Source organism: Marmota marmota, unplaced genomic scaffold (assembly GCF_001458135.2).
Source record: "Marmota marmota marmota unplaced genomic scaffold, marMar, whole genome shotgun sequence".
NCBI classification, from domain to species: domain Eukaryota; kingdom Metazoa; phylum Chordata; class Mammalia; order Rodentia; family Sciuridae; genus Marmota; species Marmota marmota.
The window spans coordinates 999,682-1,011,349 of NW_025999930.1; the positions used below are offsets into that span (position 1 = coordinate 999,682).

The 11,668-nt window shown below is 54.2% G+C and overlaps 1 protein-coding gene across 1 annotated transcript in view; it reads right to left on the bottom strand.

Moving 5' to 3' along the window:
* Positions 1-1,743: 1,743 nt before the first annotated feature.
* Positions 1,744-11,668, bottom strand: part of Card19 (caspase recruitment domain family member 19) — a 19,125-nt gene continuing 9,200 nt past the window's right edge. Inside the window, exons 2-8 of the mRNA XM_048800528.1 lie at positions 11,473-11,662; positions 6,584-6,726; positions 5,802-5,858; positions 4,382-4,535; positions 2,977-3,036; positions 2,721-2,792; positions 1,744-2,033 (exon numbers count right to left, since the gene is read on the bottom strand). Of these exons, the coding sequence (XP_048656485.1) occupies positions 1,918-2,033; positions 2,721-2,792; positions 2,977-3,036; positions 4,382-4,535; positions 5,802-5,858; positions 6,584-6,726; positions 11,473-11,662 (792 nt within the window). The 3' untranslated portion in view covers positions 1,744-1,917. The remainder of the gene's footprint in view (positions 2,034-2,720; positions 2,793-2,976; positions 3,037-4,381; positions 4,536-5,801; positions 5,859-6,583; positions 6,727-11,472; positions 11,663-11,668) is intronic.

Here is an 11,668-nt window from a genome sequence, read left to right on the forward strand (position 1 = left end):
TGACAAATGTTACTGTTTCCCCAGAAAAGGCTGGTGGGGAGGGGCCGGCAGGGAGAGGCAATCAGGTGAAATCATCAGGGGCCCTGGCTCAGGTCCCGCAGCCAGGGCCTTGCATGCATCTGTGTTCACATGCACGTGTGTATGTGTGCGCATGCTGTATAGACATTAAGGAGTGTGTACACTTGTGCAATATGTGAGGACACGTGTGCATACACGTGCATGTGCATAACTACTCTGCACGTGTGTGTACTTGTGTGTATGAGCGTGCAGTGGTGAGAGGCAGTGCTGTGGGCAGAGGGCACAAGGGGTGCCCCTCATGCTGGCCTCTTGGCTGCTGTGTGACCTTGGCTCTGGGCTTCAGCTTTCTCTTCTGCACAGTGAGGGCAGCAATGTCCCAACAGAGAGCTTGTGACTGGGTGGAGTTGCAGTTGAGGGTCAGGGGAATGTCCACTGGCCTCAGCCTTGGGGATCCCTCAGAGGAGATGCCTGTCAATGTGGCTCACACCGCCTAAGGCAAGAGGCCCTGGCGGGGGGTGTCTGCTGATGGAAACAAGAGCAGAGCGCCAGGCCCCTGGTTTGTGTTCACCCTCCTGGTGTCCACAAGGATACTTCCAGGATGGGTCCTGAGGCTGAGGCCAGCGGTGGAAACAAGATGGGCAGTCCCATCAGTCGCAGGAGCAGACCCTGTTCCAGAGGCACAGGGGCCCCAGTTTCAGGACACATGAAAGGCTGGCTGTGGCCAAATTCCAGGCCCAGGGCAGGGCATGAGGAGCCAGCTCCCAGGACCTCAGATGCATAGTGGCCTTTTTCACTTCTTAAAGATCTAAAAGATTCTGTGGACTGCTTTGTTCCCAAAGTCTAGCTTTCTTCCCGTGGGCAGGGTGGTTCCCTGCCATAGGTGTGACCACAGATGTATCTGACATGGCTGAAGCCTGGTCCCTGCACCTGCCCAACCCATGCTTGGCAGCACCGACTACTCATTCACCCTAATGATGGATGGGGTGGGCTTGAGGGTTCTAACTCTGTTGGGACCTCTGTTCCCAGGTGACAGTGGCTGGCCTGGGGTGTGAAGGAGCTAAGGCTCTGGTGGCTAGATAGTGTCCAAGAGGCCAAGGAAGAGGACCTGGCAAGGAGGGTGGATGCTGGGTGTTTCCTTGAACAATCATAGGAAAGGACAGGGACAAGGTGGACTTGAGCTCAGACCTGGCCTAATATCCTCTTTCCCCCTTTACTACCTGAGTGACACTTTTTCTGGGCCTCAGTGTCCTCATTAGGAAAGTGGGGATAATGGCCCCTACCTTCCAGGTATGTTGGAGGAATCAGACTTAACACATGTGAATGCTCAGAGCAGCTGATACCCCCACTACAGGCCTACAGAGCCCACTGCTACCCCCAACCCATGGTGGCCAGGCCTGGGATACAGCGTCAGCAGCAGAGCTGCTAGGCCAGCAGCCCAAGTCCACCTTCCCCACCTAGGCCCATGAGGCTGGACAGAGACCAGATATGGGGACTACCAAGGGTACTAGGCAGGAAGAGTCAGAAAGGCTCAGAGGTGGAGCAAGAGTGGGGACAGTGTGGGGCACAGCATCAGAGGACATCTGACATGGTGAGCCTCGGTGGGGGGCACCTTGCCCTGGGCCTTGGCTGGACTCAGGTACAAGGAGCACCCTCTGACTCAGCCCACACTGGAGCAGCTACAGTCGGAATCATGTAGGAAATCCTGAGATGAGGGAGAGAGACAGCTTGAGCAGACTTGAACGTTTAATATCATTAAGCACCTTGTGGGATAAAGGTTCTTCATATAGAAATTATAAATAATGAAAAATAGCATTTAGAAAAAGAAGTGCTGGCCCCGGGGCGGGCAGCCACGGGATTCTTTGGTTGAGCAGAGGGCAAGATCCTCTAGGTCTGGGTCTGTCACAGCGCCCTGAAGTCATCTGCCAGGAAGGCCAGCAGGTAGCGGCTGACATGCCTGTCGATGATGACAGGTGAGAAGCCAAGAATCCGCCGGGCCCCTGGCAGCACTTTGGGGTCTGGAAGACACAGGAAGGAAAAATGTAAGAGCCAGCCGTGAAGGGGACTCTGTTCTGCCTGGCCAGGTCACAGAGAACTGGAGCCACCGTCACTCTCTCCCACTCTGTCACTCCCTCTCATTCACAGTCTGGGTGTTTGAGTTCACAGACAAGAATCTAGGCAGACCCTGGAGCCCAGGGCTCCCTAGGAGACCCACAGGCCTTCAGTGTGAGGGCTCTGGGGATGTGCACCTGGGCCTCACACCCTTCCTGGGGCGACAAATTCAGGCATCACAGAAAAGAGGAGGCGGGGCCATCCGCACTGCATGGCAGTTGTTGGCCCTCAGCGGTCTCCTGCCTGCCAGGCCTGTGACACCATGGGCAGAAAGACTGGAGGCTCTGGGGAGGTGGCCTGCTCAAGGGCCCCACATGGCTCCAGCTCACAGGTGTGGCAGGGCTTTGCAGCTGCCCCCTCCTTCCAAGGCTCCTCATTCTCTGATGCTGGGGGGAAGCAGGAGCCACCAAGGGCTGGGGGGGGGGGGGGGCTCCACACACTCAATCCCTTATGAGCCCTGCCAGGTGGTCCTGAAACCATGTCACTGCACAGGTGGGGAAACCGAGGCAGGAAGAGGCCAGAGGCTGAGCACAGGCAGGCCTGGGATGCAGCCCTGCTCTCCTGGGGTCTCTTGAGGGCCTACCTGTACCCACCTGGAGGGCAGCAGTAGAGGAAGAGGGCCAGTCCAGCGGCCAAGCCAAGGCCCGCCAGGAAGCTCATGGGTCCTGGGGAGAAACAAGTGTGAACAGGCCCCTGCCCCGAGCCAGAGCAGCTTAGGGGGCCTGTCTACCGAAAGAAAGCCAGGAATGGAGCCCGACTTGGGATGGAGCAGCCCCTGGGACAGAGCCGGAGCCCTGAGGGTGGGAGGAGAGAGAAAGCAAGAGGGGGGGGAGGTGGTGGGGGCGTTACCCCTGTCACTCAGCTCATGGCTCTCGCTGCCCCAGTCGAGCTCTGTGCAATCTGAGTTTTCTGGAAACAAAATCACAGAGCACAGTTAGTCATGGGCCGAGCCCGAGAGCAAGGTGGTCACCTCATGGGAAATGCAGGCAATGCCACCTCCTGAGGCCACTAGGCCCTCCCATGGCCACACCGTGCTGTGTGGCTCTGGCCAGGCCAGGACTTGGCAAGTCAGCCCCCTCAGGGAGCCCTGTGGTTTGGGGTCTTCTTTGGTCCAGTTGCTGTGACATCATTGTTGTTGGCCACAAGACACCAAATGCAGCATCCATCGTTCAGCCAGCTACTGGCAGGTGGAGATGGTCTTACTAGGGGCAGCTGGGCTGGGGCTTCTCCCCAGGCCCCTCCTTGGTTCTTTCCAGGAAGTCTGTCTGCTGAGCAGGCCCTGGGGGCTTCTAGGAGCCACAGAAGGTGCTTTACTTTCTGCAATGGCACAGGCCCTAGCTACATTCTGAGGACCCCAGGAACACGTGTGGCTGGGGTGAGAGGGCCTGCATACTCTGCCCTCAAGTGTCCATAGCGTGGAACCTGTGAGGTCTAGTAGGCCTCTAGGGAGCAAAGACACAGGCCTGAGCAGCTTGGGCTGAGCCACATCATCACTCTGGTCAGGGGCAACAGCCCCTCCTCCTCCAGCCCCAAGCACAGTGGCCTCAGAATGGAGCCACCATTCCAGCGTTGTTGTACCCTCCCTGGTCCCAGAAGCTCAGAGGACCCCAGACCCTTGGGACTTGCACACCTTCCAGGGCCTGGGGATACACTGTCTTTGAGACAAAACTCTCTAAATCAAAATGTGCGAGCCCTAACTGGCCATCCATGCCTGCGGATGCCCTGTAGAAACCCCTGCACGCTCAGGCAAGCTGTGGCAGAAGGTGACAACGTCAGTGTCTGCCATGAATCAGGTCACTCCAAGAAGGGATGGCCTGGGAACACCATGCAGCCGTAGGACAGGGCTGCCATCAGTGCGGACAGGAGAGACCCGTGGTGAGTGAAGTTAGGAAAGGAAGGAGGAGCAGATGTAGGGGAGGCTGGCCTCTGAAAACTGACCTGAGTAGGAGGGACAGACTGAAGGAGGAGAGTAGGGAGAGAAAGAGAGAAACAGAGACCTGGAGATAGGAGGAGAGAGAAGAGCAGAGAAGGAGAAGTGGGGAGACAGAGGGAGAGAGGGGAGCAGGAAGACAGGAATAGGCAGGCAGAGAGATCCCTGCTGGGGTGACACTCTCCCAAGGTGGAGGTGCAGGAAGGAGGGATGCCCAGGCCTGGGCCACCGCAGACTCAGATGGCCCTGATGCTGTACACGCCATCAGCAGCCAGCCAGGATGTCCTGCTTGGCCCTCGTGGAGCGTTAGTAGGGGGGACTTACGCAGCACGTGGCGGCTGGGCAGGCAGCTGTGCAGGGACTGGGCGTGGATGTACAGGGCTCGGTAGAACTCCTGGCAGTCCCGCTCCCCGCTCCGCTGCAGATGGCTCAGGAGGTCACAAAGTCGTAGGCGCAGGGACACCTTGGGGTTCCGAAACTGGGAAAGGAAGAAAGAGCAGGCTGGAAGGGGTGAAGGTGGGTCAGGGCAGGGTGCTGGGTTCACAGCCCCCAGCAGCAGGGTCCACCCACAGATGGCAGTGCCTGCAATACCCATGGCCTCTTAGCCACATCACGTGGCCCTGACAATGCCACAGTCATGGGCATTGCTGCCAATCCTTACTCTTTGGGTCGGGGGGTGGGGGAAAAACATTCTGGGGAAAAAGCACAGGCAGAGGACAGCATCCTGCAGCCACTAATGGACGTAATGTGGCTTCCTGTGGGACTACAGCAAGTTTCTTCAACCCTCTCAGTCTTGGTTTCTTTATTTATAAAAAGGGAATAGTAAACCCACATGGAAAGATCGTTACAGGGTATCAATGAAGTCATGGCATAAGTGACAACTTCTGCGAATTTGCAGTCCCTGAGAACAAGCTTCCAGTATTTAAAAATGAGTTGAGAAATGAATGGGCTCTTCTGACGAGCGTAATGGGTGAACATGTGGTTGTAAAGGTCAGTGGACAGAGGGCTTGGACAGGGACCAGGAGGCTGTGGCCTGATGCTTCCCCCTGGTGGTGACGTACATGGCTATAGGGAACCACCACAGCGTGACAAGAGCCAACAGGAGTGTCTGGTGTAGAGTGTGGTTCCCCTTTCCACTGTAAAAACACCTAAAAGCTTTCAAAATTTTAAAGATGGGTATGAATTAGACTTTTAGTTACGGCCTGAGATGCATTTGAGTTGATCATTTTAAATCCTTCTGTGACTTTTAAAATAGAGCAGCACCTGAGTCTGCAGCAGCCCACGTTGGGTCTAGCTCTGTCCTGACCAATCCTGCCTGTTCCAGGAGAGCCCACCCTTCAGGGCAGCCTTGTAAGTGGCACTGTGACTCTCACACCAAGTGAGAACTACAGCTCCAAGTTGGGAAGGGACTCATTCAGGGTCACCCAGTGGTGAGGCCACAGGCAGGACCTGAACTCCAAAGATCTTGTGGGTCTCTGGCACCAGCTGCCCAGCCCTCCAGTCCTGGTGACTGCTGCCAGGGAACGGGCGTTTAGGGAGGAGCTGGGGCTTGGGTCAGGGCATGCTCAACTCTCTCATCCAGTGTCCCTGAGCCCTGGGGCACCCTTTAGTGTCCCTTAGCCCCATAGGAGTTGGACAGGATTAGACCTCCTGGGACAGAGCTCAGGAACTGCATCTCAAATGTCACATTCAGTGCAGCCAGTGTGGCATCTACAGCTCTGAGAAAGCCAGGGTGTGACCTCACCTCCTGTGATGGATGACCCAGGGCATGAGACAGCTTCTTGGGCCGCAGCAACCTTTTCTGTAAAAGGGTGATGATGGTGGCTACTTGCAGGGACCCTTCTGGATGGAGAGCACCCAGGAACTACTTTCCTGACACATATGAGCCAGTCCCCCCCATGGCCTGTGAGTACCCAGGGCTTCATGCCCACTTCCCAGATGGGAAGCTAAGGTCCCAGTGGACCAACCTCCCTCAGCATTGCGGAACAGGGCAGGGTGAGCTTGGCTATGAGGCAGGAGAGCACCTGTTGGCCTGGAGCATCGCTGCCCACCTCTGAGGGGCCAGGCTTCCAGCCTCACACAGGCAAGGAAGCAAGTCTTCGCCTCCTTTCATCCTTTGGAAATGCAGTGAGGAGCGGCTGTGGGGCTCCAGGGCGAGGCCAGGGGAACTTTCCATCCCTCCCTCCTCAGCCCCTCTCTGCTCTCCCTCCCAATCTCCTGCTGTCGTCTGCTATTGTATGTTGTCATTTGTCACCTCCTGTAGCCCCTCCACAACTCTGGAAGGGGCAGAAGATGTAAGGACATAGGAAGAGACAGGCTGATGTTCTGGGTCTGTTGGGGTCACTCCACAGAGTTTTGACTTAGGCAACTCTAGTGTCCGGGCCCAGGGGTGTCACTGTGAGCTACCCTGAAACATTTGGTGTGCCATCCCCTGAGAAGATGACCACAGTGCCTGCTCCCCCCAAGTCTGGAAAGGAAGGGGATCAAGAGGCATCTTGGGTACCCCCACCCTCACCTCCTCAGCACCTTTTCGGCCTCCTTGTTGGTGAGGATCTGTGGGTAGTAGCGATTCAGCTGAAGGATAATCCTGTCCACCTGCTGCTCACTCAGGCGCCCTTGGACTGTCAGGAAAGGCGTGTCCTGCACCAGGCGGTCACAGTAGGTCTGATCTGAAACAGATGCAGGTAGCACAGGACATGAGCCAGCGCAGCTCCACGGGGTCCAAAGACAGCGCCCTTAGTTCTGGTCGTAGGATGCCCCATACCCACTGGGAAGGCAACACGCTCTAGGGGACACACCTGTAGGTTCACAGGTCCCCTATGCTGCAGAGTGGGCATCATGTGCAGGGAGAACTGTGCCCTGCCCACCAACATGGCTTGCCAGAGATGGATGGGGGCAAGCACAGTGGGAACCCCGGGGGGGGGGGCTGCATTCTCTGCCCCTTTTCTATGCCCAAGGGCTTACCACAGGAAATAAACTCAGAGAAATGAAAAAGCCTCTTTCCATGGGGCCATCTGGAACTAGTCCGGGTCCAGGGAGGCTGCAGGCAGCTCAGAGAAGGCCCAGGGGCTGTGCAGCTCCCCTGCCACACAGATGCAGAAATGCAGGGCTCAGGGGCCTGTGCTGGCATCACCCTGGCATAGAGCATGTCTAGAAGGCTTTGAGAAGCTTCCACCAACAACAAGCCCTCCCAGGGAGCTGGGATGCTTTGTCTCTTCTCTTACAGAATCTTTTTAAAATCATCATTGTTCTACTGTCTTCTCCATTAAGAACTTGACCAAACTGTATTATGTTCCATATATGAATACACTTCAGTGAATCTTACCTTTATGTATATCCATAAGGCACTAATTTAAAAAAAAACTATAAATAAAAGAAAGATCAGTAGAGTAAAGGAAAAGGAACAGGGGAGGGAAAAGAGGAAAAGGGGATGAATTAGAGCAAATTACATCCCATAATATTATATATAACTGAAATGAACTCATAACAAAAAAGAACGCTTCATAGAAGGACAGGTCTTTAAAGCTGAGGGGTGGTGGGAGGTGGGCAGGCACAGAGAGCACAGGATCCCTGTGGGGACTGTGGCCACTTCACTTGAGGATATTATATGTAATCTTCATGTTTCTGTGTGTATCTGGAACGTACACAAAAGGAAATAAGCGAGGCTGGCGCTGTAGCTCAGGGGCAGAGCACTTGCCTAACATGTGTGAGGCACTGGGTTCGATCCTTAGCACCACATAAAGACAAATAAAATAAAGGCATTCTGTCCATCTACTACTACAGCAAAAATTAAAGTTAAAAAAGTAATAAGGGAATAAAAAATGTGTTACAACAAAAAAAAAAATGAACTAAACACAAAAGCAATAATGGAGGAAATGAGGGTCCAAAAAAGTTACAAAACATACAGAAAACAAGGAGCAAAATGGCAGAAATAGGTCATTCCTTATCAGCAATTACTTTAAATGTAAATGTAAATAGGTTAATCTCTCTAATAAAAAAGGCACAGATTAAGCTGGGCCCAGCTGCTCAGGGGGAAGACTGCAAGTTTGAAGCCAGTCTCTGCAACTTAGATCCTGTCTCAAAATAAAAAAGGATTGTGGATGTAGCTCAGTGGTACCCCTGGCTTCAATCCCCAATAACTAACATATGTGCGCACGCGCGCGCACACACACACACACACACACACACACACACCCCATATGCACACGCGCACACACACACCACATACACACACACAAAAGAATTGAGCAGACACTGTGAGATGTACAATAAGCAAATAAAAATGATTAACATTACTAACTGATAGGAAAATGCAAATTAAAACTATGCTAAAATAGCACTATATACATACTCATAGCTAAATATTAAAAGAACTAGTGTTGGGGAAGCTGTGAAGAAGTTCAAGTTCTACTTCACTGCAGGTGAAAATGCAAAATAGTGCAGCCACTGTGTAAAACAGCATAACAGTTCCTCAAAACCATAAAGAGAAATTTTAAAGAAAAAATGGGGGTCACAGAAAGCAGATCAACCCCTAATTTAGGGGAGATTATCTAAGAAGGAGCACAAAATATCAGAGTGACAAATGAGCTGTCTTGATTCTGTACAGGCTGATAGTTACACAGCTATGGACATTTGTCAAAACTTATCCAACTACCCACTAAAAACTACTGCATTTACTAATAAGATTTACTTCTGTAAGGTTGATCTTTTATAAAATAGGGTCATAGTGTTGGAAAAAGTGGGCCCCTTCTTTAGTTTCAATTCTTGGGAAGGAAGCTGCTCTGGTTCACAGCCATTGCCTCTGCCAGGCCCATGCTTTGGCACATCAGCCATGCCATCATTTGCCTAAGCCATCACCATGGCCACACCGAAGGCAATTGGGGACTAGGAAGCCTGGTTGGCCCAACATCCTGCGTGGAAGATAGATTGCCAACAGCCCAGCCACAGTGAGGGGTCGCCCTAAGCACGGGGTCATCCAATGACCTACCAAAGTCACATGGCCAGGTGTACTGGGCAGTCTGGCCTCATCTCTCATTGCAGAGTGAAGATGAACTATTTGCATGAAGCAATCCCCCATGCTGGGTGAGCCATACCCTCCATCCTTCCACCAGCTCTACACAACCCCTGCTCTTGTTTTCAGAGAAACTGAGGCACAGAAAGCAGATAAGGTATCTGCTCAAGACTCCAGTCAGCTGGGAAGTAACAATTGCAAGGTCAGGAACTGGGTATAGTTGCATTGGGGCCACCTCTTGGCGTCCAGATGTTCTGCCTCTCTCATTAACATACAAATCAATGGTGTAACTGGCTATATGAGTCTGCTCCCTGCCAAACAGGAGCAAGCCCCAGGCTGCCTATCCAGTGCTGTCTCCCCAGGGTGCACTATGCCATGTACACAAAGCCAAGCATAGTGTGCGCTCACTAAGGAGTTCTGGAATAAATGGGTACTGGTCCAAGGCCCACGGGTGAGGTCTGTTGGTGGACAGTGGCCAGCATCCTCTAGCAGCCTCCTCCCACCCTGAAAGCCGCTACCCTAGCAGGGCTTCTGCTGCCCACAAGCCATGAGTCATAGAAGCCCTGAGTCACCTGGCACGGGCAGCACAGCCCAGGGGCTGAGGCTGGCTGCATGGCTCCAGGCTGGGCTTCCTGTGGTTCTTGTGAGCTATGCATGCAAACCACACATACACAGCTACTGGGAAGCACCAAAAGACAGAAGCAGGGCCCCGCCTCGGAGCCAGGCCCTGGTAAACAAGGCCAGGACTGTTTTCATAGGATAAAGGAAAATGGATTGCCCTGTGAAAAACCCACACATACTTTTGCCAAGACCCACCCATGCCCTCGCCTTCCTGCCCAGCTGATATCAAGCAAATGGATGCCACTCTTGTCACCCCAGTCTGAATTCTTTCTCCTCATCCCAGACCAAAGCCCTCAGCCTGGCATCTAGGGCCCTGGGGCAGTTCTCATCAGACCCCAACAGGCCCCAGAGCCCTCCTGCTTGGGCCAAGAGCCCACAACCATGCCAGGGTTGAGAACAACTAGTTAACTGGTACCCAGCCTATTGTCCTCCTGAGTTCCTCTAGCCCCACCCTACTCAGGTCCAGACCCTTAGGCATCAACCGTCTTCCCAAATCTCTTCCAGAAGCCCCTCTTGTCCCAGCACCCAGTTTAACTAAGCTAACTCCACAGCACACCACGAGTCGGGAACTTCAGCTGAACACCTGCCCTGGCAGACACCGTCTTCAGTGTTCTCCAGACACCTGCTTATGCATGCTTGCTGGAGTGAGAAATGTCTAGAGGTCTAGCAAGGAGATGGGAGGAAGAAAGGGTGCACTGTTTCCACAGTCTTGAGGACCCCTGCCTGGCTGTGGCCTCTCAGTTGGAGGGTCCCTTCATCAAGAAGCCTTCTCTGGCCCCCTGTTCCCCTTGGAGTGAGCTACCTCTATATTCAGCGAGCCCAGCCCCTATCGTAGCCCCTAAAGGCCAACACAGCTGCAAGCTGTGTGTCTCAGGCATCCTGATGAACTTGCTAAAGGAGCTGGGCACTGAAGGCGCTGGGGCCAGGGCTCTCACTCTGTCTCTGCCACTTTGTTTCCTGGATCATATACAGACATAACATTCCCCAGGAAGTGCCCAATGCAGGACCCAGTACATACTAGGTACTCAAATGGCAACCACAAATAAGAAGGGTGTGTGGCAATGACAAAAGGAAGCAGGTGGCAGCTGGGATCTCCTCTGGCCTGGTATCCTGGAAGTTACTAGGTTCCAGCTCATGAGTTCCTATTTTTGTGCAGGACTCAGGCCCAGACTCCAATGAGTGCAGAGGAGGGGAGTGAAGACTTCTGGAGCCACTCTGACCCCCTGGGTCACCTCATGTGGCAGAAAAGTGAGACTCTTAGGAACAAGGTGTGGCATCTGGGAGCTCCCATATTCCCCCAACTGCTCTGCCATGGGGTCCCTCACTGGCCCATCACTCCGGTGAACTTCTTTCACAGGGAAAAGTCCACAGAGCAGGAGATGGGAAAGAAGGTGGGTGGCTCCCCCAACCAGAGAGGCCCTGGGGAATGGGGTAGGCAGGCTGGAGCCACTAAGTCTGGAGCACAAATGTCTTGAGGAGAGTCCAGCTGGTGTCTCCGATTTCCCCAAGCCTGTCTGGGGTAAAGGGGTGCGGCTGGAACCCGAGTGAGCAGGAAGTGCTAGAGTCCGAAGAGTACCACACAGTGCCCAGGAACGCAACGCCCACGGTGCCCCTTCCTCCAGGTGGTTGGGATGAGTTTGGTTATCTCCTTGCCCAAATCACTGTAGCCCCGCAGTGAGTACCACTTCCTACTTCCAGACCCAATCCCATCCCGGGACGCCTCTCCAACCCACAGATGCAGCGGCAGAGCCCGACCGTGGTACTGCACTGTGCCCGCGCTCACCTGTGATCTCTGCCTCCTCGGTCCGAACCTGGCGCCCCGCCCTCTGTGCCTGAAGACCCCCGGCGCCCACCGCCCCACCGCGCAGAGCCCAGGGAAACCCCCGACACGCGCGATGCTGCACCCGAGTGGCCGCCAACAGCTGACGACCAAGGTCACTCGGCTCCTGCCGCTGGCCTGGCCCTGCGCCCACCTGTCA